The sequence below is a fragment of the Leptodactylus fuscus genome, chromosome 7 (assembly GCF_031893055.1).
Source record: "Leptodactylus fuscus isolate aLepFus1 chromosome 7, aLepFus1.hap2, whole genome shotgun sequence".
NCBI classification, from domain to species: Eukaryota; Metazoa; Chordata; class Amphibia; order Anura; family Leptodactylidae; genus Leptodactylus; species Leptodactylus fuscus.
Window position 1 is genome coordinate 2,720,242 of NC_134271.1, and position 26,612 is coordinate 2,746,853.

General features: G+C 47.9%; 1 protein-coding gene across 1 annotated transcript in view; it reads left to right on the plus strand.

The window, feature by feature from the left end:
• Nucleotides 1–25,539, plus strand: part of LOC142212755 (polypeptide N-acetylgalactosaminyltransferase 18) — a 34,005-nt gene extending 8,466 nt beyond the window's left edge. The window contains exons 3-7 of the mRNA XM_075280784.1: nt 6,510–6,695; nt 9,814–9,951; nt 12,272–12,367; nt 16,520–16,684; nt 25,045–25,539. Coding sequence (XP_075136885.1) covers nt 6,510–6,695; nt 9,814–9,951; nt 12,272–12,367; nt 16,520–16,684; nt 25,045–25,191 — 732 coding nt within the window. The 3' untranslated portion in view covers nt 25,192–25,539. The remainder of the gene's footprint in view (nt 1–6,509; nt 6,696–9,813; nt 9,952–12,271; nt 12,368–16,519; nt 16,685–25,044) is intronic.
• Nucleotides 25,540–26,612: the final 1,073 nt, after the last annotated feature.

The following is a 26,612-nucleotide window of genomic DNA, read 5'->3' on the forward strand; positions in this document are numbered from 1 at the left end:
GAGCTAGGCCTTAGCAGGAGGAGTAGGTGGTTATCTTGGATAGAGGAAGTTCCGTGGTTGGTTTTTGGGAGGTTTTGGGTGAACAAGTTGGTGTGTGTGTTTTCCCTTCTGTGTTCACCAATCCTCCCTCTGTGTATAATTGACTGTGTGAGTGAATTGCCTTATCCTTTGATTTCTACTCAGTTTCCCTGTGTTTGTTTCCTAGTGTACGGTTCCTTCCCATATTGGTTTGGGGAATTCTTTCCTTCATGTTTCCTGTGTGCTGCTTGTGTTGTTAGTCAGCGCACACCCTTGTCAGTCCCTGTCAGTAGCAGCTTCACTTGTTCGTTAGGGGTGACCCCCTTTAGTCTCCAGTCCCTAGAGGTCTTATAGGGCATTCCTTCTCCCACTTCCCTCTAGGCCTACGGAATCAGTGAGAGAGGAGCTGTCGGGGTCAGGCTTAGCCTGAGTACAGCCGACCCACACCCGTGAGGCAGGGACCGGGATAGCTAGTGGGAGTAGTGCAGGGCGAGATTCCCTACTGCTATCCCTTAGCCCCGTTGCAGCTACCTGGACTGACATAACAGTACACTCAGCCGGTAAAAAAAAAAAAAAAAAAAAAAAAAGGAAAGGTTCGTTTGCATTATGACGGACCTGAAACAGTTGTACCAGGCGGTGCAGCAGATTTCCACTGAGATGGAGGGGATCAAGCTACGAATGGATGCCATCCAAGCTTCTGGCGTATCTCAAGTACAGCAGTTGGCTCAACACACAGCCTCTCAGGTGGAGGGCATACAGAGGCAGGTGAGTAGCGCCCCTGTGGGTCGGCCTCTGGAGCCAAAAGTCAGCTTACCTGAACCCTTCCGAGGTAAGAGGTCAGATTTTTTCCGATTTCAAAAGGACTGTCTTTTGTATTTCCGGCTACGGCCGTTTTCCTCCGGTTCTGAGGTACAGAGAGTTGGGATTATTATTACTTTATTGAGAGATGATCCCCTCATCTGGGCACATTCGTTACCAGCCGACTCAGCTTGCTTACTAACTGTAGAGGCGTTTTTCTCCACAATGGGGTTACTGTATGACGACCCAGACAGGGTACGCACGGCTGAGTATAACCTACGACGTGTGGTGCAAGGGGATCACGCTATAGAGAAATATTGCACAGAGTTTCGTAGGTGGGCAGCAGAAGTACATTGGAATGACCCCGCTCTACTTAGTCAGTTTGAGACAGGGCTCTCGGACCAGGTTAAAGATCATCTAGTTTCTCACCCTGTTCCGGGAGATCTAGATGAGGCCATGCAGCTGGCAATTAGAGTTGGACGGCGCCTCCGGGAGCGTGGAGACAAGAGTCCTGGGGGGGTTAGCCCTCCTCAATTCTCTGTTTTTGGAGAGGACCCGGGGGACCAACCCATGCAGATTGGGGCCACTGTGCGAAGTGCTAGACCCAAGAGTGAAGGGTCCCGCACAGTACGCTGTTTTGTGTGTGGAGGGATGGGACATGTAGCAAGGGTATGCCCCTCCAGAGAATGGTTCGCCAAGGAGGGTAATAACCCCAGGTCTATTGAGGGTAAAGGGAGAAAACCTACTAAGGAGGGAGGTGTGCATATTTCCTGTACTCAGACTGCCGGGTTGACCCTTGATGGATGGGTAAATGGGCAGAAGTGCCGGATTTTGGTTGATTGTGGTTCGGCAGTCAACCTTATTGACTCAGAGTTTTGTGAGCAATTAAGGGTGAGTCCTTTGGTCTTGAAGTCTCAGATACCGGTGTGGGCTATTGATAAGACCCCTCTACAGCAATCTGTCATCTCCAAACAGGTGGAGGGTCTGGAGTTTATTGTGGGTGGCCACAGGGAAGAGATTGACTTGTTCTTGTTATCTAAGTTACCAGCACAAGTAGTGTTGGGGTGGCCCTGGCTGAAGCAACATAACCCTATTATCAACTGGGAGACCGAGTCAGTAGTTTCTTGGGGGCAGGGGTGTAATGGTCGATGTCTGCCCATATCCGTTATGTCTTTGTCTATAGACAATTTGCCTCAAGAAATATGTGAGTTCAGGGAGGTCTTTGAGGAAAGGGCAGCCAAGACATTACCACCACATCGCACCTATGATTGCTCGATTAAATTTATACCTAATGCAGTGTTACCCAAGACACGGTTGTACAATCTCACTATTCCGGAGAGGGAGGCGCTCAAAGAGTATATTGAGGGGAGTCTAGAGGTGGGGCATATTCGCCCATCTAAGTCCCCAGTAGCAGTGGGGTTTTTCTTTGTAAAGAAGAAAGATGGAGGGTTGCGCCCTTGTTTGGATTTTAGGGAGATTAATAAAATCACGGTGCGGAATCCCTATCCCATCCCGTTGATCTCGGATCTTTTCAGCCAGATTACGGGAGCTCGCTGGTTTAGTAAAATAGATTTACGTGGGGCGTATAACTTGCTGAGAATCAAGAAGGGGGATGAGTGGAAAACAGCGTTTAACACACCCCTAGGACACTTTGAGAATCTGGTGATGCCTTTCGGTCTAACCAATGCGCCCGCGTTTTTTCAGAATTTTATTAATGATGTACTAAGTGCCGTCATAGGGAGGGGGGTTGTGGTCTATCTGGACGATATACTCATTTACACCCCGGATTTGGAGACTCATTGGGAGAGAGTGAGAGAGGTTTTAGATCTCCTGAGGGTTAACCAATTAAGTGCTAAGCTGGAGAAATGTGTGTTCGCGGTCAATAAATTATGTTTCCTTGGCTATATCCTATCGGACAAGGGGTTCGAGATGGATCCTGAGAAGGTCAGGGCAGTCTTGGAGTGGCCGCGACCTGAGAACCTAAAGGCGGTCCAACGGTTCTTGGGATTCTCCAACTATTATCGCCAGTTTATTAAGGGATTTTCTGAGGTTGTGAAACCCATCTCGGACTTGACTAAGAAGGGGGCTGACTGTGCTAAGTGGTCGCCAGAGGCGCTAGCCGCGTTTGAAGAATTGAAGAAGCGATTCTCCTCCGCTCCCATTTTGAGACAGCCGGATGAGAGGTTGGCCTTCCGAGTGGAGGTGGATGCCTCCTCGGTGGGGGTGGGAGCAGTACTTTCTCAGGAGTTCGAGGAGGGTACGCATCCCTGTGCCTTCTTTTCTAAGAAATTCTCTGCCTCTGAACGGAATTATGACATCGGAGATAGAGAACTACTGGCAATAAAACTAGCGTTCGAACATTGGCGTCATTTCCTGGAGGGGGCCAGAAGGCCAGTCCAGGTATTTACCGATCACAAGAATTTGGTTTATCTTGGGTCGGCGAAGAGATTAAATGCACGGCAGGCCAGATGGGCTCTATTTTTTGCGCGGTTCCATTTTACCGTGACTTATGTGCCGGGTTCAAAGAATGTTAAGGCTGATGCTTTATCCCGGTATATGTCGACCGATGAGGAACGAGAGGCGCCTGCCACTATTCTTGGGGATGGAGTGGTGGTAGCAGTATTGGGCACGAAATTGGAGAAAGCCTTGATCGAAGCGCAACACGCTGCACCTTCCAAGATACCTAGAAACAAGCTGTTTGTCCCAACTACTCTCCGACAAAGTCTCCTGAGGGAGTGTCACGAGTCGGTTCTTGCTGGTCACCCGGGGGTTTCAGAGACCATGAGATTGGTGTCTAGGAATTTTTGGTGGCCAGGGTGGAGTAAGGATGTCTTGCAGTTTGTTCAAAGTTGTTCGGTCTGTGCAAGAGCCAAGGCGTCGCATACCCGTCCCCACGGTCTTCTACATCCGTTAGAACCTCCTAAGGCACCTTGGACTCATCTGTCTATGGATTTCATCACGGGCCTTCCAGTGTCTAAGGGTTTCACGGTCATTTGGGTAGTCGTTGACCGCTTCACGAAAATGTGCCATTTGATCCCGTTTTCCAGGCTGCCATGTGCCAAGACACTATCAGGGGCATTTATTAAAGAAATTGTAAGGTTGCATGGTCTTCCCGAGGAGATCGTTTCGGACAGGGGTCCGCAATTTGTGGCTAAATTCTGGCGGGCTTTTTGCAGCAGGTTGGGAGTTACACTGTCGTTTTCCTCCGGGTTTCACCCGGAGTCTAACGGGCAAACAGAGAGGAAGAATCAGGATGTGGAACAGTTTTTGAGGTGTTTTGTTCGAGAGAATCAGAATAATTGGGCTGACTTTCTTCCCCTGGCAGAATTTTCCTTAAACAACCATGATTCCAACGCCACAGGTACCACACCTTTTTTTTGCTCCAGTGGTAGACATCCTGTTTTCGGAGTATTTTCTTCCATTTCGTCCCCAGTTCCGGAGGAGGAGCTATTTTCTAAAAAGCTGCAAGGGGTATGGTCCCGTATCCGAGAGAATCTGGTGCGGGCGTCGCACCAGGCTAAGGTCCAGGCGGATAGGAAGAGAGGAGAGTTGCAGTTCTTCCCTGGTGAGATGGTTTGGTTGTCCACCAAGAATATCAGGTTGAAGGTTCCTAGCAAGAAGCTGAGTCCCAGGTTTGTGGGTCCTTTTAAGATCATCAAGATGGTAAATGAAGTGGCGGCGCAGCTGCAACTACCTAAAAGGTGGAAGATAAACCGGGTCTTCCATGTCTCCTTGTTAAAGAAGGCCAAGAAGGGAATGTCTCCAGTTAAAGTTCCACCAGTTTCTGAGTCCGGGGAGTATGAGATATCCCGAGTTCTGGATAGCAAATATGTTCGGGGGAAGCTACGGTATCTGGTGGCATGGAAGGGATACGGTCCTGAAGATAATTCTTGGGTTCTGGAGTCGGATATGTCAGCCCCCAGACTCGTGGAGAAATTCCACAAGGAGTTCCCGAAGAAGGATGCTCCTAGAGAATCCGGAGTCTTCTCCTTGAGGGGAGGATCCTGTTAGGAGTATTTAGGTTCATTACTTTCTTTCCTGGTTGGTTGGTCTGTCCTCCCATTTGCACCTGGGAGGAGTGGTCTCTACTCTGTATTTAAACCCATGCCTCCCATGGTTCTGTGCTGAGTGTCGCTTTTACAGAGCTAGGCCTTAGCAGGAGGAGTAGGTGGTTATCTTGGATAGAGGACGTTCCGTGGTTGGTTTTTGGGAGGTTTTGGGTGAACAAGTTGGTGTGTGTGTTTTCCCTTCTGTGTTCACCAATCCTCCCTCTGTGTATAATTGACTGTGTGAGTGAATTGCCTTATCCTTTGATTTCTACTCAGTTTCCCTGTGTTTGTTTCCTAGTGTATGGTTCCTTCCCATATTGGTTTGGGGAATTCTTTCCTACATGTTTCCTGTGTGCTGCTTGTGTTGTTAGTCAGCGCACACCCTTGTCAGTCCCTGTCAGTAGCAGCTTCACTTGTTCGTTAGGGGTGACCCCCTTTAGTCTCCAGTCCCTAGAGATCTTATAGGGCATTCCTTCTCCCACTTCCCTCTAGGCCTACGGTGTCAGTGAGAGAGGAGCTGTCGGGGTCAGGCTTAGCCTGAGTACAGCCGACCCACACCCGTGAGGCAGGGACCGGGATAGCTAGTGGGAGTAGTGCAGGGCGAGATTCCCTACTGCTATCCCTTAGAACCGTTGCAGCTACCTGGACTGACATAACAACTTCTCCTTTAAGTCTCGCCGTTTCCCCTTCAGCAGAGCCTTGTATAGATCTTCATATTCTGTAGAAACTCAATTATTTGCTGTGATCCCTGTAATAACCAGCTCCAGACACAATGGCGTTCGCCAGGCTGTGCGCCGCCCCCTCGCCAGCGCCGGGGTACAGCATAAATAATTGACGTAACAGATGGTAATGAAGTTATAATTTGTTTTCTTTGCATTGTGATGGGGATCGGAGCGGGTGACTGCAGCATTAAATAGGATTTTCATCTCTGCCAGTGATCAATATTGTCATTACATTCTGGGAGAAGTCGCGTCTGCCGCTCCGGGGTGACCGCACACGCGCACGCTTTGTTATTTAAGTGCTTTCCGTTGCCAGGCTTGTCCTCACAGCGAGGATCCAGCCGAGACTAAGATGAATTCCCTGCCCGGGATGTTCTCATTTGTACGACCAGATTGTTCATTGTGTCCTGACAGATTGTGATTATTCTGTAGCGGGACCGTCCACATCTCCGGGTAGATTTCGGTTTGCAGTTCCCGAGGTCTCTGTGGGTGTCCCCGAGCTGCCAGTGTCATATAATATCATTGCCATCTCATGCTTTACTATTCAGTGTACAAAGCCCCGTGTAATGATCTGGAAACAGTCAGCAAGTAGGTTAGCAGCTGTTTGGATATAAGATGCCAGCACTTGATGAAGGTTGTCAGAGATCCCTAAATAGTTCAGGGATAGAACAAAAAATAAAGTAGTTTGTTTGATGTATGGAAACCATCAGCAAGTAGCTGCAGATACAGCACAGCACATGAACATCCACATGTAAGCGGGCCATAGGCATCTCCTGTTTCTGTTCCAATCTAGGCATGATTGACCTGCAGATATCTCTGGCACCGCTTATCTTGGTGTAACAAAGTGATTGGAGAGGTCATGTGACACTTCTACAGCCGGGGGTACCTGACAAGCATGGTGATGGTTTCTTCTTGTATTTCCTAGGTATGGCAGTGTGGGGGCAGCGTTGAGGTTCTGCCGTGCTCCAGAATAGCCCATATAGAAAGAGCGCACAAGCCGTACACGGAGGACCTCACGGCCCACGTCCGGAGAAACGCCCTGCGGGTGGCCGAGGTCTGGATGGACGAGTTTAAGAGTCACGTGTACATGGCATGGAACATACCGCAAGAGGTGAGCGAGTACACACTGCCAAAAACCCTGCACCTCCACAGCCAATGCACAGAGAAGGGAGCAGGAAGGAGACAGCGCCATCATCTGTGTAGTGGCAGAACTCAGGCACTGCAGCTTTAAGTGGAGAGAGCTGATCTGCAGTACCAGGTCTGACCACTACTCAGAGAGAAGCAGTGTCTAGGGTGACTGTGTTGGTCCCGTCTTCTATAGGGTGACTGATGGTGCAGTCTAGTATAGGGTGTCACAGTGATGAACCGGTCTTCTATAGGGTGACTATGATGGTCCAGTCTTCTACAGGGTGACTGGTGGTGCGGTCTTTTATAGTGTGTCACAGTGATGGTGCGGTCTAGTATAGGGTGACTGATGGTGCGGTCTTATATAGGGTGACTGTGATGGTGCGGTCTTCTATAGCGTGACTGTGATGGTGCGGTCTTCTATAGGGTGACTGTGATGGTGCGGTCTTCTATAGGGTGACTGATGGTGCGGTCTTCTATAGGGTGACTGATGGTGCGGTCTAGTATAGGGTGACTGTGATGGTGCGGTCTAGTATAGGGTGACTGTGATGGTGCGGTCTTGTATAGGGTGACTGTGATGGTGCGGTCTTGTATAGGGTGACTGTGATGGTGCGGTCTTGTATAGTGTGTCACAGTGATGGTGCGGTCTTCTATAGGGTGACTGATGGTGCGGTCTTCTATAGCGTGACTGTGATGGTGCGGTCTTCTATAGGGTGACTGATGGTGCGGTCTTCTATAGGGTGACTGATGGTGCGGTCTTCTATAGGGTGACTGATGGTGCGGTCTAGTATAGGGTGACTGATGGTGCGGTCTTCTATAGGGTGTCACAGTGATGGTGCGGTCTAGTATAGGGTGACTGTGATGGTGCGGTCTTGTATAGGGTGTCACAGTGATGGTGCGGTCTAGTATAGGGTGACTGTGATGGTGCGGTCTTCTATAGGGTGACTGATGGTGCGGTCTAGTATAGGGTGACTGTGATGGTGCGGTCTAGTATAGGGTGACTGTGATGGTGCGGTCTAGTATAGGGTGACTGTGATGGTGCGGTCTTGTATAGGATGTCACAGTGGTAGTGCGGTCTTATATAGGGTGACTGATGGTGCGGTCTTCTATAGGGTGACTGATGGTGCGGTCTTCTATAGGGTGACTGATGGTGCGGTCTTCTATAGGGTGACTGATGGTGCGGTCTTCTATAGGGTGACTGATGGTGCGGTCTTGTATAGGGTGACTGATGGTGCGGTCTTGTATAGGGTGACTGATGGTGCGGTCTTCTATAGGGTGACTGATGGTGCGGTCTTCTATAGGGTGACTGATGGTGCGGTCTTTGGGGTGTCTTGGTGTGTGGATCTACCCTTACTCCATAGTTGCGCAGGTTGTTTGCAGCTTGTTCGAGTCTTGGGATTTGCTTCCATGTATTACTGATGGCCGGAGATATCTGAGCAGTCGGCATAAGAAGTAAATCTGCAGGTAGTCGGAGCAGCGACATCAATGAGCGCCAGTCCTGTGAGGTTCACATCCAAGGAGCTTGGAAGGGATGAAAGAGACTGTGAAGACGTCTCCTTGTGTAGGGACTGCCCCGACTCCGAACACGTCACGTCATCGTCTTCTCAGGGACCGACCTCCAGTTTTCTTCTCTCTCTTATGTGCAGAGATTGAGGGGTGTAACAGACGCCATCGTCACGTGCGGGTCAATGTGGTGCTAACGCGTTCCTTAGCCCTAAAGCAGAGCAGATTCCTGTATGACCGGCCCCGTGTCCTATTACTGCCCCTTAAGGGGCTTATGGGGGGCACTCTGGGACAATGCTGCACCCACCTATTATCAGGGCGCCAGGTGACGGGTCCCTTTAAGACTTTTGTGTTTTCCTGCCGTTCCCCTTCCCTGGAGTGTGGGCAGAACATAACGAATGTGCATGTAATGAGGATATTAGCATATCGCACCTCCCCCTCCGGGATCCGCATCCATCTCCCTACAGCGAGATAACTGGGCCATATATCAGACAGGCGACGGCCCAGCCCGGGTCCGTTTCATCTCTCTCCGGCCGGAACGTTCCCATTAATCTGTAGAAGTCTTATTTGCTAATCCGGGGTCGTCCTAAAGAGAAACAAACTACTTAATTAAAGGCGATGTCGTGCGGATGCGGCCGGTGTATAAATGCAGCAGAATCTGGTACGAGATACCCACAATGCACTGCAGGACAGATAGGAGAGTCCGCTGAGCTGAGGCGCCTTTACATTAAGGGGGTGGTGGTTGTGCCAGAGTCATCGGCCACAAGGACAGGGGTAGGGGTAACTGACCGCCGGCACTGGCGACCGCTCCCTGCCACTTAACCCTTGTGACTCATAATGGGGGAGGCAGAAAGGAGAGGCCCCGTCCTGTGGCCCCAGACGTGGTATGTTTAAGGGACGTTCCTGTTGCAGTTTCTACAGAAGTAAAGACTAGACCTTCATCCTTGGGAAGAATTGGTCTGTGATGGTGCGGTCTTGTATAGGGCAACACAGTATTGGTGTGGTCTTCTATAAAGTGACTGTGATGGTGCGGTATTGTATAGGGCGTCACGGTATTGGTGCGGTCTTATATAAGGTGACTGTGATGGTGCGGTCTTATATTAGGTGACTGTGATGGTGCGGTCTTATATTAGGTGACTGTGATGGTGCGGTCTTATATTAGGTGACTGTGATGGTGCAGTCTTATATTAGGTCACTGTGATGGTGCAGTCTTATATTAGGTGACTGTGATGGTGCGGTCTTATATTAGGTGACTGTGATGGTGCGGTCTTATATTAGGTGACTGTGATGGTGCGGTCTTATATTAGGTGACTGTGATGGTGCGTTCTTATATAGGGTGACTGTGATGGTGTGGTTTTATATAGGGTGACTGTGATGGCGCGGTATTATATAAGGTGACTCTGTGATCGTGTGGTCTTGTAGAGGGTGACTCTGTGGGGGGGAAGGGGCTTTCTGACCTCCACCAATCACACATTTGTCACCTATCCTTCGATTAGATGCCATCTCGACACCACCCCTTTAAGAGCTCACATCCAGTCGCCTCCTGATCCTCACGGCCGCTGTAGGGACTGACGCACTTTCTCCTCTTCTCTCCCCCGCAGGACCCCGGCATTGACATAGGTGACATTTCTGAGAGGAAAGCCCTAAGGAAGCGGCTGCAGTGTAAGACGTTTCGGTGGTATCTCGTCTCCGTGTATCCAGAAATGAGAACCTACTCTGACAACATCGCCTATGGCGTGGTGAGTGGCGTCCAGCCCCACGGAAGACGATCGCGTCAGCCCTGTCCATATTAGAATCCGTAATATGTTCTGGAGGATTTATAGGGCCGGTGTCCAGCTTCTGGTATAGCAAAATAAAAATCCAGACTTTGTTTCAAACCATTTTCAAGATCTCTGCTTGCTGTCACTGATTCCTTCTTTATTTAGATCCTTTCCTAATCTAATAGTTCTCACAGCTGAAGCTTTGTTACAGTTGCACCCACCAATGCCTCCAATCAGCAGTGAGACATATGTTAGGACTGAATACAATTGTAACACTTGTGCTCGGGTTCCGTTACCTTTCGTTTTCTCCAATTCCCCTGACAGCAAGCAGAGATGTTGCAAATGTTGTGGAATTGACGCACCTGGGGGGTGGGATTCCTAAAGACTGTCCTATTGTACGCCGGTCTTTATGTTCCCTGCGCCAGCGAAGGATCTGCTTAATTCATGATGAGGTCGCGGGAAAAGCAGAAAACTGGGTGTGGAAGAGGCGTCCTAATAATCTCATCTCACATAGACCCATGGCGTGTTAGTAAATAAGGTGCCTTCCCCTTTAAGGCCCAGTCACATGACCTCAGCAGCGTGCACATGTTACTTTGTTACAGGGTAAATATTACTGTATCTCGCGGGTCACATGACCGTCCCTCGCGCCCCTTAAGGTAGTGAACTCGAAACGCGCAGCTCCGAGCCAGATCCTCATTTTACAAACAGAAGGTTTATTTATAATCCGCGCCCAGCCGGAGGGCCACTTTAATCCTCTGCGCTGCAGTCAGCCCTCGCTTCTATTTATACATCGCAATATTTTCATGTCATGTGAACTTGGTGCAACCCGGCGCTTCAGGTTTATTACGGGAAAGGAATCCAGAATAAAAGGGAAATACCAGAAAACGGGTTGTTTTACATCAGGTTATTTATGGCAGCCATAACAGAGCCCGTGCAGGGGTGACCCAAATATTTGGACCCCGACTGGTGTAGAAATCTGCGCTATTGGGGTAGATGTATTTGCTTATAAGCTACTTCATTGCTTGTGTGTCAGTCTGCACTGCAGTTCCAGTATTCTGGATTCCCATCTTATCCAGACTGAATCCCAGTGACATTTACTTTTCCTTCACATCATTTGATCATTAAAGGGGTTGTCCAAGGAGTTCAGTTTACCCTCCTTCCTCCAGGGGTTTCAGGGTTCTGGCCTAGTTCTGACCCCGGGTCACATGATCAGAACCGGACCCTGACCCCTGAGTTGCTTCATGGGTAATAACCTGCACAGACAGTAGAGGAGGGATGTGATACTGTGATACTGGTACTGATCATGTGACCCGGGGTCAGAACTAGGCCAGAACCCTGGACCCTGCATGAAGAAATCACCAAAGGAAGGCAAATTCACAAACAACCTTTAATTGGGGGGTTTCGGTGGTTTCCAGCGGTTGCACAACTACAACTCCCAGCATGCATCTGTCCGGGTCTTCTCTGCAGGTTGGAGACCAGTGCCCTGGAGTCTTGGACATGACCAGTCAGCTGATCCCCCTCCCCGACCCCGCGGCAGATTTCCACACATTATTTCTGGCTCCCCCGGGTTCATGTTGCCCCCAGTCACAGGCCAAGGTCAGGATGTCATTCAGAGCGGGCCGGGGGCTCGGTGCAGGCGCGGGGATGGCGTCTCACATTAGAGTCACAATGAGTTTGTTAATCAGATGGGACAATAAATATCTTTTCCTTGCTTGAAGGAGCAGATCCAATTTCTCAGTCCACTTTGTCTTTGATTAATATGTCATTTTATCGGAATGTGAAAGACGGCGGCGGCGCCGGCAGACCCTGAAATCCGCGCGTCTACGTGACCCTGGTGATGATTGTGCAGCCCCGGTCCGGGACCAGCGCATTGTATGGAAATGGTGCAAAACACTTGTTTATTCCGGTGGCGGCGCTCGCGTCTCAGCGCCGCAGGAGAAAAAGATTCCTACAATGTGAAAGAGCTGCTCAAATTATTTTTATACCATCTTTGACTCCAAATTTAAGAAAGCGCAATGAGTGGACCAGACTCAGCGTAACTGGGGTGGGCGCAGGGGGGAGGTTCATGTCACAATTTCAGCTTTCCGTAAATCCGTTCCCAACCTCGTCCTGCTCTCACAGCTCAGCACTTGGTATATCATAGACAATGCTCTGTGTGACCTGTGTCCTGGGCTGTAGGAGATGACATCCTGCACTGATACATTGTAACAAGCGCATCAGCTCTGAGACGTTTACGGTTTTCATTTGGTTTTTAGGTTTTTCTATTCAGATATTTCACATTTCTTTGTTTGTTTTTTAGCTGCAGAACTCCCTGAAGACTGACCTGTGCCTTGACCAGGGGCCGGACACGGACAACATCCCCATCCTGTACATCTGCCACGGGCTCACCCCGCAGGTATGTGACCTTGGTGACGTTGTGGTTATCCCACCAGAGCACCCCGCAGGGGGCAGTATTCCTCCTACTGATTTTTGCTATCAGGTCCCCCCTGCTCCGGGCTTAGGGAGACATGAGCTGGGGCCCTTTCCTTACATGGGGCCCTTAGCACCTGCCTATATAATATAGCACTGGTGCAAATCATTCAGTGCAAAGGGTTAACAAAGCTAAAGTGTCGGCTGAAATCTCCCCCACAACATTAAGTCTCCATAAGCCTCTCAGCTAATCTACGAGGAGACAGAATCATCACGTAAACTATACCGTATACCGTGACACTGAATATACATAGCGCCACCTACAGTCCCCGCAGTGCCGTAACATCCCACCTGTCCTGCCACCTTCTAAACCCAGACATCCCCTCTAATTTGCGATGTTATAAAATAACATGACTTGTGTCTGCCACAAACTGCGCCTGCGCACAGGGCCCTATAGTCACATCGGAGTCGGGGAGCCCCTTAAACTTTCCTTTCTCTGCAGCTCCAAGATGACTGAGGCCCCAATTTCGGTTCAGGCACTTATCGTTTTGCATTGTACACCATAGCATCCCCTATAACGTGGCGCAGTACAATCCCTACTGTCCATCTAAGTGGCCCCCGGCACCAGATATCCGCCCCAGTTTATTACAAACCTCCTGCTTGTGTAGACGCTGCGGGGCCCCCTTGCCGTCTCGCCATATGTATAAGGGCCGATGTCTGGGTGTGAAGGGCCCCGAACAATACCCATATTAAGAAGGTTGATGAACGTTTAACCAGGAGATTGAGTGCAAGTCCGGCCCCCGCTGGGCCCCCATTCATGTCCAGGAGCCTGCAGGGTGAAAGTAACTGAATAATTGCAGCCTAATGAAAATCCCCGCAGCCGCCCGTTCACCGGCATTAGTCCCACCGAGCTAAAAGTCAATCTAGGAACAATCACAGATTTGACGCCTTTCAGTCGCCATCATCGGGGGGTAAAATCTGACGTCTGTTTTGTGTCGGGGGAACTTCAAACCCTGACGGGTTCATAGAGCAGACTGACGCCGTAATTGAGCTTTGCCTATATAATGACATCCCAAAATACCCCTACACTGTATCCACTACAAAGGAGAATATATGGGCTTCTTAAAGGGAAAGTGTAGTATTGTTTGGAAAATGCGTCTGTTGTAGCGTTATAATCCCGGATTAAGACAAGACATCTCCTGTAACTGGGGGAGCCTCCTTTACAGAAATATTGTAAGTTCCATCATCTTCGGAGGACAATGGTGGCGCTGTTATATTGGTTTCTATAGAAAAGACTTCCAGTTGTCTCAGTGGTAAGACGCGGTATTGCAGCAAGCACTGTAATAACACAGCATGGGTATGTTAATATCCCCCTCACCGTGTGCAGGTGGAGCTGCCCCTTTAAATAATCCATTTGCTGATGTGCAGCGCTGCCTGTATGTACTGGATTGTGCAGGATACGGGCACATAGCAGACGACTCTGCCCCCTCCCCCGCTCCTGTCTCATCCACCAGTTCGAGGCATCCATCAATTTTTAATACAGATGTAACTGATGTGATAAAATAGGGGCCGATCAATAACCGCTACGGCGAGGCCCGGTAATCTGCCCGAGGACCATGGGATTGGCTTTGCCGTTTCGGCTCTGATATCCGGATTCTGTTATGTGGAATTAATTCTCCTAAATATAAAAATACAAAAACCAAGTGGAAGCGTCGCACCGTAGTAAGAGAGTCCGGTACAGAACAGGCGCCGGATTATTAGTCTGAAAAATAAAAAAATCTTCTCTCCGGTAACGTGTATCTCACCTGTCGAGACTTTGTACAAATCAATAGTCCAATGTGTACATGAGGAGTAACAGTGTATCAGGCCATTGTATGACGTGTAGTCTGATGTATCACCGCTCTCCTCTCTGCAGACTCTCGCTCTAATTTCCAGTTCTCCCTGAGCTGTTGGGTGGCGACTAGCTGATATGAGGTCTCCCATAGACTGCACGCAGAAAGTAGAGGAGAATCCGCTCCATAACTGCAGCCGGATGATACAGGATATTATACAGAAGGAACAACTTGTAATGAAAGCACTTGGGCTGAGACAGAAACTTCCTATGTAGTTCCAGCAGTCGCTCAGCTCCTCCCCCGCCCCTTCCCCTCTGCATAGAGTTATGTTGTGAGGTGTATTCTGATATCTCACGTACCTTCTGTCTGTCAGCAGAGATTTCAGAGTGCATGTCAGTTTAGCAGAAGGAAGGAAATGAGCCTGGTAAGTGGAGAAAGAAGCATTTTTATCTGATAAGATCTATTATAAAGTTACTCACATTCACCTGGACTATTCATTTGATGACAAGTTGTCCCCGTGTGAGGCCACTGCCCACTTCTGCTATGTCGTATACTGCAGCTCTGTGCTAGGACTGTCGGACATCTGGATTATGGGATGTTGGATTAAAGGGGTCGCACAAATTTAAAATGATGTCATTTGACAGGAACATGTGACCAGTTAGCGGCCGCACCTCTGAGGTCGCCACAGTCACATGTCCATGGAGCATCATCATCAGGCGCCAGAATACAGGGCCACTGGGGTCTAGGAAGTGGCACCTTTAAGGGTGGATCCTATTTGGGATATTTCCCTATTGATGAACAATCTGCTGAAGACATTTGCACCAGTGAGAGGAAAAAATTTACAAAGCAAATTTCTCTGCGGTGATTGTGTCGCTGCGCTGAGTGCGATCTGATCCAGCTGCGGATCTTCATCTTAGACTTCAATCTCTATTTGTAATTCTGAACTGAAATTTGCAACAAATTTTGCAACACAAAGACCGTCCTGCGCCCACTGACATCTCCAGGCGGCGCTGCGACCTGCTACGGGAGTAGAGATGTCAAATATTATATATCACGCGTCGTTTCAGGTACGCGGCTTTCATGTCGCACCGTATAGGAGTCTCCGCTGTTCATGTTCCCTTCGCTTAATAAATCCCAGCGAGCGCGGCTGGAGACGACGTCGCATTAATTGGGTCACGCGGCTCAGACGGGAGGACATTCATCTTCAGGATCAGCTGAGAGGCGGAGAAGGTGCTGCACCAAGCAAATCCCTGGAAGAAGTCACAGAATATACAGTCCAAGTCCCAGCAGGGGAAGGGTGCGCGGCCCCTTTAAGAGCCCGGACAGTGACGGAACGTTTGTGTGCACGGTGCGGCGCGTACTTAGTAATAACAATAACGAAACTCGTGGCGTGACAATTAATATCATTGATGCAGACTCCGCCGACTCCTGCGCATCAGAGGTGACGGCCTGGAATTGTATCGTATCTATTATGGGGTTGATGGGGTGTCACAGCGGGGTCGGGGGTCAAGCGAGCGGTAAAGTGACAGATCAGACATCCGGGACATATGAAAATCGCAGGCGCCAATAGTCGTAGTCACGTAAGACAAGTGAAGGATCAGGAGACAATCCAAGAATCAGAAAAGAAGGAAAACTTAAATATTAGGATTCCCCTCCCCCCTCATTTCTTAAAGCGTTATAAGATTATCTTAATAAAGCTTCATTATTTATATTGTACCCATCAGTCACATTGTCTGTCTGTAGCTCAGTCCCATTCAAGAGAATGTAACTGAACTGCAATACCGAGCACAGCCACTATACAATGTACGGCGCTGTGCTTGGTATTAAGTGAACAACCCTCAGTGCTAACCCGGTCTCTTCAAACAGCTGATCGGTGCAGGTCCTGGGTGTTTGACCCCCTCCAATCTATCAGTACTTTAGCCCTAAATACCCCTTTATAAAGATTGTCCGGGATTAGCTGCATCCAGAGACAGCGCCCCACCTGTCCGCAGGTTGTGTTGGGTATTGCAGCTAATACATGTCCAGTCCTTGATCTCCCAGATGATCGTCCACATTGGATACAATTGTAACAAAGCCATTTACAGCCCGGTCCACACATGGATACATTTCTCCTGCGTAGATACATTGTAGCAAACTGTTGTCTTTTAAATCCTCATCTGTGTGATCAGGAACAACCGAGGGCGCGGGGTCTGTCTGTGAAGAGCCAAAATCCTGAGACCCCAAATATATCAGAGATTGTATCTTCTTGTATCAGGATCAGTGGTCCTTGTGCTGCCGGATCCTAAATCGTCTTCTCCCCTCTGCAGAACGTCTATTACACCAGCTCTCAGCTCCTTCATGTCGGAGTCCTGAGCCCGACCATAGATGACGACGACAACCGCTGCTTGGTGGACGTGAACAGCCGGCCGAGGCTCATCGAATGCAACTACGCCAAAGCCAAGAGGATGAAGCTGTACTGGCAATTCAATCAGGTAATTATGGACTGTGTGTATATATATATATATACTGGGGGAGCTGTATACCAAGGCTGAGCTGTGTCATGTGATCGTCACACAGATTAAAGGGAATGTCCAACAATATCATGTTCTAGTTTACACCGAAAATCTGTTTCATTTATCTACATTGGCCTGTCTGTGCAGCAAATACATTGTAATTCTAAACTGGAGACTGTATTATACTGCGGAGCAGCGCTCACTGTGTATATACATTACATGACTTATCCTGTGCTGAAACTCCACCAGCAGAATAGTGAGCGCAGCTCTGGAGTATAATACAGTATATAATGTAATGTATGTATGTACACAGTGACTGTACCAGCAGAATAGTGAGCGCAGCTCTGGAGTATAATACAGGATAAGTAATGTAATGTATGTATACAGTGACCGCACCAGCAGAATAGTGAGCGCAGCTCTGGAGTATAATACAGGATAAGTAATGTAATGTATGTACACAGTGACTGTACCAGCAGAATAGTGAGCGCAGCTCTGGAGTATAATACAGGATAAGTAATGTAATGTATGTACACAGTGACTGTACCAGCAGAATAGTGAGCGCAGCTCTGGAGTATAATACAGGATAAGTAATGTAATGTATGTACACAGTGACTGTACCAGCAGAATAGTGAACGCAGCTCTGGAGTATAATACAGGATAAGTAATGTAATGTATGTACACAGTGACTGTACCAGCAGAATAGTGAGCGCAGCTCTGGAGTATAATACAGGATAAGTAATGTAATGTATGTACACAGTGACTGTACCAGCAGAATAGTGAGCGCAGCTCTGGAGTATAATACAGGATAAGTAATGTAATGTATGTACACAGTGACTGTACCAGCAGAATAGTGAGCGCAGCTCTGGAGTATAATACAGGATAAGTAATGTAATGTATGTACACAGTGACTGTACCAGCAGAATAGTGAGCGCAGCTCTGGAGTATAATATAGGATAAGTAATGTAATGTATGTACACAGTGACTCCGCTTCTTATGTAGATTCCTTCTATATTTAGCCGTCCGTCGTTGCTGGTGACACATTTGCCGTTTCCCGCCGCTCTTCCTGACTGACACGTGAATGCATTATGTGACCTAACAGATGGAAGATCCTGATATCTGGGCTGTTATTGAGCCTCGGTGGAGGCGGTCGCGCTCTGCGGTGGCGTTTTCAGGTCATCTCCCGTAGACTCTTCTATATTTCACAGCTTGTCACATGCAGGAAGCCGTTTCCTGACTCCTGAAAATAGATGCGGACAAATCTCGCCGCGTCTCATCAGGCCGAATACTTTGTGAATTGTCGTCTGACTGGAGATATTGAAAGTGACAAATTGCCAGATCTGGGCTCATCTGGCAGCCGCGGTCCGGGCTCCGTGTTTGCGGGAGGTCAGCACATCACGACGTCTCAGCACAGCTTTAAGAGGCCAAACAACAAAAAAGAAATTGTGGCGGTTTTATTTCTCGTTTCATTCTGTCGGCGTCCGTGGGAACGCTCGGCTTTCAGCTGTGAAGCCACAAACCACTTGGCGCCTTGTTATCTCCTGTCATTTTCTGCTTCAACAGAATCATTAGGCACTTAGAAGCCGAGATCTTTAGAAACAAAATACGTATGTAAGACGGCGAGACATGGCGGTCGGAGGGTCTTATCAGATTTGGGGGTTTATTTTGTATAAAATTTCATCATAACGCGAAATAAACGCGGTTATGGCGCGGAGTCCCCGCACGGAGCCCTGTAAACACGCTCCCTCCTTTTCCCGGCTCTCGCTGTTCTCACCCGGCGTCGCGGCCTCTCCGCTCTTGATACCTGTAATTTGATTAATGACTCGTTGCGTCCATCCTCTGTGCCAGGCAGCGGCACCGGTAATTATCCACTCCTAATTAAGTCATTAGTAATGTGGCCTTTGCACTGATGCGGCTTCACCTGACCAGCTCTGCTGTGCGACCCGGGCTGCGCTCTCCCTGGATGTGAATGGCTGCCCCAGACATCGGCGCCCCCCGGAATCCTGACTACTGCGGCCTCGGCATCCACAAATACAGTGTCTGCTTTGTGACGATTTCTGTTCCACCTGTCGGAGTGGTCATATGTATTCTCACCCAGCTTTCCCAGAGACCGGAAACTAAGTCTGGACAACAGAAGATGACACAAGAATTTATATTCGTTTAGTTTTTACTTTAGGGGTGACCTGCTGAGAGAGAACATTCGAGAAAACCGGCGCAGCATGGGAGAAGTCTCAGAGATGAGAAGAGGTTGTGATAAGAGTCTAGTCGGGGGTCGCTGCCCCATAACACAACCCGGGGGGTAGATTTGTATTAGGAAGAGAGTAAGTGCCCCCAAATCTTCTGAGCTCTGGTTATAACCAATATGGCGACCATTACACCCTCCTCCGATTCAGGTCACTGGAAATTTCCTTGCATAGTAAATCTGACTAGTTCTGCAACAGTAAAGTAATGATGGGGCTGCATAATAAGGAAGGGAAACCTCCAGGGGATGCGGGATGACAACCCCTGCGGGAGCCATAACGGCGGCCATATTGGTTGTCACTCAGCTTTCCCTGCAGGCTAGTTATAGAGCGATGATGGGACATCTAATGAGCATTTCAGCTTAGTAAGAAGTTCTCTATTAAGAATCCATTGACCTTTCTTGGCTTAATTAAAGTGTGGTCACCGGCGCTGGCGGCGAATCTTCTAAGCTCATTACAGACAAGAATCTCCGAAGATTATAAAGGTGCTTAGTCCTCACATACTACGCACTGCAAATACTGCTGCATCTTAAGAGATTGACCCACAGTCTGACCTGTGCATTACAGAAAAGATTAGGAAATAGGGTCTGCTTACCAGAAACAGCGCCACGCCTGTCCACACCTGGTACTACAAGGTAAGGATGTGCAATACCAGGCACAGCCCATGGACAAGGGAGGCGCTGTTACTGAGAAATGCTCATTTGGATCACTTGGCTTATTGGATAAGGCATTGATAGTCAAAAGAATTGGAGGAATGAGGTATCTGGAGGGATAATACTCCAGAGCTGCGCTCACTATTCTGCTGGTCACTGTGTACATACATTACATTACTTATCCTGCATTATACTCCAGAGCTGCGCTCACTATTCTGCTGGTACAGTCACTTTGTACATACATTACATTACTTATCCTGTATTATACTCCAGAGCTGCGCTCACTATTCTGCTGGTGCAGTCACTGTGTACATACATTACATTACTTATCCTGTATTATACTCCAGAGCTGCGCTCACTATTCTGCTGGTACAGTCACTGTGTACATACATTACATTACTTCTCCTGTATTATACTCCAGAGCTGCACTCACTATTCTGCTGTAGAGTCACTGTGTACATACATTACATTACTTCTCCTGTATTATACCCCAGAGCTGCACTCACTATTCTGCTGTAGAGTCACTGTGTACATACATTACATTACTTATCCTGTATTATACTCCAGAGCTGCACTCACTATTCTGCTGGTACAGTCACTGTGTACATACATTACATTACTTATCCTGTATTATACTCCAGAGCTGCGCTCACTATTCTGCTGGTGCAGTCACTGTGTACATACATTACATTACTTATCCTGTATTATACTCCAGAGCTGCACTCACTATTCTGCTGGTGCAGTCACTGTGTACATACATTACATTACTTATCCTGTATTATACTCCAGAGCTGCGCTCACTATTCTGCTGGTACAGTCACTGTGTACATAAATTACATTACTTATCATGTATTATACTCCAGAGCTGCGCTCACTATTCTGCTGGCACAGTCACTGTGTACATACATTACATTACTTATCCTGTATTATACTCCAGAGCTGCGCTCACTATTCTGCTGGCACAGTCACTGTGTACATACATTACATTACTCATCCTGTATTATACTCCAGAGCTGCGCTCACTATTCTGCTGGCGCAGTCACTGTGTACATACATTACATTACTTATCCTGTATTATACTCCAGAGCTGCGCTCACTATTCTGCTGGTGCAGTCACTGTGTACATACATTACATTACTTATCCTGTATTATACTCCAGAGCTGCGCTCACTATTCTGCTGGTATAGTCACTGTGTACATACATTACATTACTTATCCTGTATTATACCCCAGAGCTGCGCTCACTATTCTGCTGGTGCAGTCACTGTGTACATACATTACATTACTTATCCTGTATTATACTCCAGAGCTGCGCTCACTATTCTGCTGGTACAGTCACTGTGTACATACATTACATTACTTATCCTGTATTATACTCCAGAGCTGCGCTCACTATTCTGCTGGTGCAGTCACTGTGTACATACATTACATTACTTATCCTGTATTATACTCCAGAGCTGCACTCACTATTCTGCTGGTACAGTCACTGTGTACATACATTACATTACTTCTCCTGTATTATACTCCAGAGCTGCGCTCACTATTCTGCTGGTGCAGTCACTGTGTACATACATTACATTACTTATCCTGTATTATACTCCAGAGCTGCGCTCACTATTCTAGTACAGTCACTGTGTACATACATTACATTACTTATCCTGTATTATACCCCAGAGCTGTGCTCACTATTCTGCTGGTACAGTCACTGTGTACATACATTACATTACTTATCCTGTATTATACTCCAGAGCTGCGCTCACTATTCTGCTGGTGCAGTCACTGTGTACATACATTACATTACTTATCCTGTATTATACCCCAGAGCTGCGCTCACTATTCTGCTGGTACAGTCACTGTGTACATACATTACATTACTCATCCTGTATTATACTCCAGAGCTGCGCTCACTATTCTGCTGGTACAGTCACTGTGTACATACATTACATTACTTATCCTGTATTATACTCCAGAGCTGCGCTCACTATTCTGCTGGTACAGTCACTGTGTACATACATTACATTACTTATCCTGTATTATACTCCAGAGCTGCGCTCACTATTCTGCTGGTACAGTCACTGTGTACATACATTACATTACTTATCCTGTATTATACCCCAGAGCTGCACTCACTATTCTGCTGGTACAGTCACTGTGTACATACATTACATTACTTATCCTGTATTATACCCCAGAGCTGCGCTCACTATTCTGCTGGTACAGTCACTGTGTACATACATTACATTACTTATCCTGTATTATACCCCAGAGCTGCACTCACTATTCTGCTGGTGCAGTCACTGTGTACATACATTACTTATCCTGTATTATACTCCAGAGCTGCGCTCACTATTCTGCTGGTGCAGTCACTGTGTACATACATTACATTACTGATCCTGTATTATACTCCAGAGCTGCGCTCACTATTCTGCTGGTGCAGTCACTGTGTACATACATTACATTACTTATCCTGTATTATACTCCAGAGCTGCGCTCACTATTCTGCTGGTCACTGTGTACATACATTACATTACTTATCCTGTATTATACCCCAGAGCTGCGCTCACTATTCTGCTGGTACAGTCACTGTGTACATACATTACATTACTTATCCTGTATTATACTCCAGAGCTGCGCTCACTATTCTGCTGGTACAGTCACTGTGTACATACATTACATTACTTATCCTGTATTATACTCCAGAGCTGCGCTCATTATTCTGCTGGTACAGTCACTGTGTACATACATTACATTATATACTGTATTATACTCCAGAGCTGCGCTCACTATTCTGCTGGTACAGTCACTGTGTACATACATTACATTTCTTATCCTGTATTATACTCCAGAGCTGCGCTCACTATTCTGCTGGTGCAGTCACTGTGTACACACATTACATTACTTATCCTGTATTATACTCCAGAGCTGCGCTCACTATTCTGCTGGTGCAGTCACTGTGTACATACATTACATTACTTATCCTGTATTATACTCCAGAGCTGCGCTCACTATTCTGCTGGTACAGTCACTGTGTACATTACATTACTTATCCTGTATTATACTCCAGAGCTGCGCTCACTATTCTGCTGGTGCAGTCACTGTTTACATACATTACATTACTTATCCTGTATTATACCCCAGAGCTGCGCTCACTATTCTGCTGGTGCAGTCACTGTGTACATACATTACATTACTTATCCTGTATTATACCCCAGAGCTGCGCTCACTATTCTGCTGGTACAGTCACTGTGTACATACATTACATTACTTATCCTGTATTATACTCCAGAGCTGCGCTCACTATTCTGCTGGTACAGTCACTGTGTACATACATTACATTACTTATCCTGTATTATACTCCAGAGCTGCGCTCATTATTCTGCTGGTACAGTCACTGTGTACATATATTACATTACTTATCCTGTATTATACTCCAGAGCTGCGCTCACTATTCTGCTGGTGCAGTCACTGTGTACACACATTACATTACTTATCCTGTATTATACTCCAGAGCTGCGCTCACTATTCTGCTGGTGCAGTCACTGTGTACACACATTACATTACTTATCCTGTATTATACTCCAGAGCTGCGCTCACTATTCTGCTGGTACAGTCACTGTGTACATACATTACATTATATACTGTATTATACTCCAGAGCTGCGCTCACTATTCTGCTGGTACAGTCACTGTGTACATACATTACATTACTTATCCTGTATTATACTCCAGAGCTGCGCTCACTATTCTGCTGGTACAGTCACTGTGTACATTACATTACTTATCCTGTATTATACTCCAGAGCTGCGCTCACTATTCTGCTGGTGCAGTCACTGTGTACACACATTACATTACTTATCCTGTATTATACTCCAGAGCTGCGCTCACTATTCTGCTGGTACAGTCACTGTGTACATTACATTACTTATCCTGTATTATACCCCAGAGCTGCGCTCACTATTCTGCTGGTACAGTCACTGTGTACATACATTACATTACTTATCCTGTATTATACCCCAGAGCTGCGCTCACTATTCTGCTGGTACAGTCACTGTGTACATACATCACTTATCCTGTATTATACCCCAGAGCTGCGCTCACTATTCTGCAGTCACTGTGTACATACATTACTTCCGGGGTGTCACTTTAGTATGAGCTCTCGGTGACCCCGGTTTGGAGTCTTCCTTATGTTTTCGGCCCTTGTTCCTTGTCACCTTCTTCTCTTCCTCCTTATACTATTGAGTCCATTCCACTGCTCGTCCCTGTAGGTCCCGGTGTTGCACTACGTATAGTAGCGGTCATCCTGGCAGTCAGCGGTGCGGTATTATCTGGAATCTTCTAGTCTCTCACTCCTTACAGACCAGGGATGTTTGGCGGATACTTTGTATGTTCTCGGTCGTGTCCCAGTTACATATGTAAATGGTGCAGTAATTGAGCCCAGTGGTGACGATCAGACATTGCACATTCTCTTTTGAAATCTCCTCAGAGAACATTCGGGGGGGGGGGGGAGAGTTGCTTTTAACCACTTAGATGTGTATGACTATAAGTCTATTCAGTGCACAGATGGATGTGCGGAACATACAACCATTCACCCCCAGCTTCTGATTTATGAACAGAATGGTAGGAATGCAGTGAAGACTGACACTAGTAGAGTGGTATCACCCCGGGGCAGTGGCTGCTTGCGATGCTGTTCTGCCATAATTCCCCAGACATGATTGTGTATTAGAGGTGCAATAAGCAGCGACCCTTGGCCCCTTTTTATCCTTGTGTATGTGTCTGTGACCCCTTAGTAGTAAGGCCATCTCCTGTTCACTGAATAGAGATTATTGTGGAGCTTGAGCGGGGGCGGAGCCTTGCATTTTGCACCACCCATGAGGAACATGGAGTAACCAGCGCCATGTCCTATTTCTCCCCTTCCTATGTGTTATCTAGGGATGGGTGAACCTTGATGGGTGAGATTCAATTAGCCAATATTTGCAAGGTCCCTCCACTAGTTTTGTTTGTGACCCGGATGGGCTTTTATTACAGTCTGGGATCACGTCAGACCCCTGAGTATAATAAGTGGGCGCCCCGGGGAGGTGTAACATGTAATACGCATCATACTCGCCTTTCCTCACGTCTCCTGGGCTCCGGTGCTGTCTCCGCTGTATGTTCCTCAATGTCTTACATCCTCCTGAGTAACATCCACTGGGGAACCAATGAGGCCCAATCACAGGCCCCACAGGGTAAAGGTCATGACCTTGATGTGCCCCACGTGCCCCAGTTACAGATCTCTGCAGTCTTTGTGGACCGGTGACATCAGAGAGAGAACACCGGACACCTCGCCCTCTGATTATTATACTCTGAGGCCTGAAGACTCTTGGTTTGTAGAAAGGTGAACCCCAAAAATTGGTAACCAGCTGCTTCGCTTTTTCCTGTCATTAACCCATTCCTGCCCGTCTTGTTTCCCGCAGGGAGGATCGATACAAAACAAGAAATCCAAGCGCTGCCTGGAGCTGCAGGAGAACAGCGACAACGAGTTTGGCTACCAACTGGTGCTACAGAAATGCAGCGGCCAGAAGTGGAGCATCACAAACTTTCACAAGAACATCTCCACCTAATGCAAAAAGCCGAACCTGTAACACCTGCCCCGTCCAGCAGGGGGCGCTTCACAGCAATGCTCAGCACAGGTTCGCCTCACACTACTTGATTCCTTTGCTACCGTGTAGCAAATGATAGAATTTTGCCTGCTGTTTGGTTGTTTCTTTTGTTTTTTTTATGGGTGACTATGTGGACCAGGTCGAGGGATGTAGACTTTTTATTTAGGAATATTTTTAAGGTTTTTAGAAAGCTGCTGAACGGTGGAGGGGACGGCGGAGAGCGCGGGAAAATTTTACATCCAAGTGTAAATAAGTAACAAAAATTCTAAATATTTATAATGGACAATAAATTTTATGGATACAAAAATCGCTTAATGAGTGTTTTATTATAACGTTAGTGGGGGGAGGAGGGAACGCGAAGTGTGGGGGGAGGAAGGAACGTGAGGTGCGGGGCAGGAGGAGGATGGAACGTAAAGTGTGTGTGGGGGGAGGGGGGAATGTAAAGTGTGGGGGGGGGGAGAGGAGGGAACATAACGTGTGGGGGGGGGGGGAACGCGAAGTGTGGGGGAGGAGGAAGGAACGTAAAGGGGGGAGGAACGTAAAGTGTGGGGGGAGGAAGGAACGTGATGTGTAGGGGGGAGGAAGGAATGTAAAGTGTGGGGGTGGAGGAAGGAACGTAAAGTGGGGGGGAAGGAACGTGGGGGGGAGGTAGGAACGTAAAGTGGGGGGAGGAAGGAATGTAAAGTGGTGGGGGGGGGAGGAAGAAACATGACGTGTGGGGGGGGGAGGAGGGAACTTAAAGTGTGGGGGGGGGAGAGGAAGGAACGTAAAGTGGTGGGGGGGAGAGGAGGGAACGTGATGTGTAGGAGGAGAGGAAGGAACATGGAGGGGGAGGAAGGAACGTGACCGGTGGGGGGGAGAGGATGGAACCTAAAGCGCCGGAGGGGGGGGGGGACATAAAGTGCAGGGGGGAGGAAGGAACGTAAAGTGTGTGGAGGGGGATGAACGCAAATTGTTGGGGGGGAGGAAGGAGCGTGATTAGCTGTAGACTGTGGGGGGGTAACTTGGTCGGCTGGGACTGTATGTAGGGTGGACGTGAGTTGTGATTTGGTGAATGGAGCAGATTTGAATGAGCGTTACAGGTGGATGCAGAGCAGGGTCATCAATCGTCGGCAGTCCTACAACTACAACTCCCAGCATGCTCTCTCCCATAGAAGTGAGTATGGGTTTTAGTTTCTGAACGACATAAGGTTGCAGACCCCTGATCTAGAGATGAAGGAGGGAGTTCTGTGCCCTTAGTAAAGTGGAGTGACTGTGAGGAAATCCTGGGGGTTGTCGTTGTGTAACAGTAGGTGCGACACAGTTTGGGGCCCCCGGTTTAGACGTTGGCTCCTCCATACAATGTAACATCCAGAACCCTGACATTCATGTGTTAATTTCTA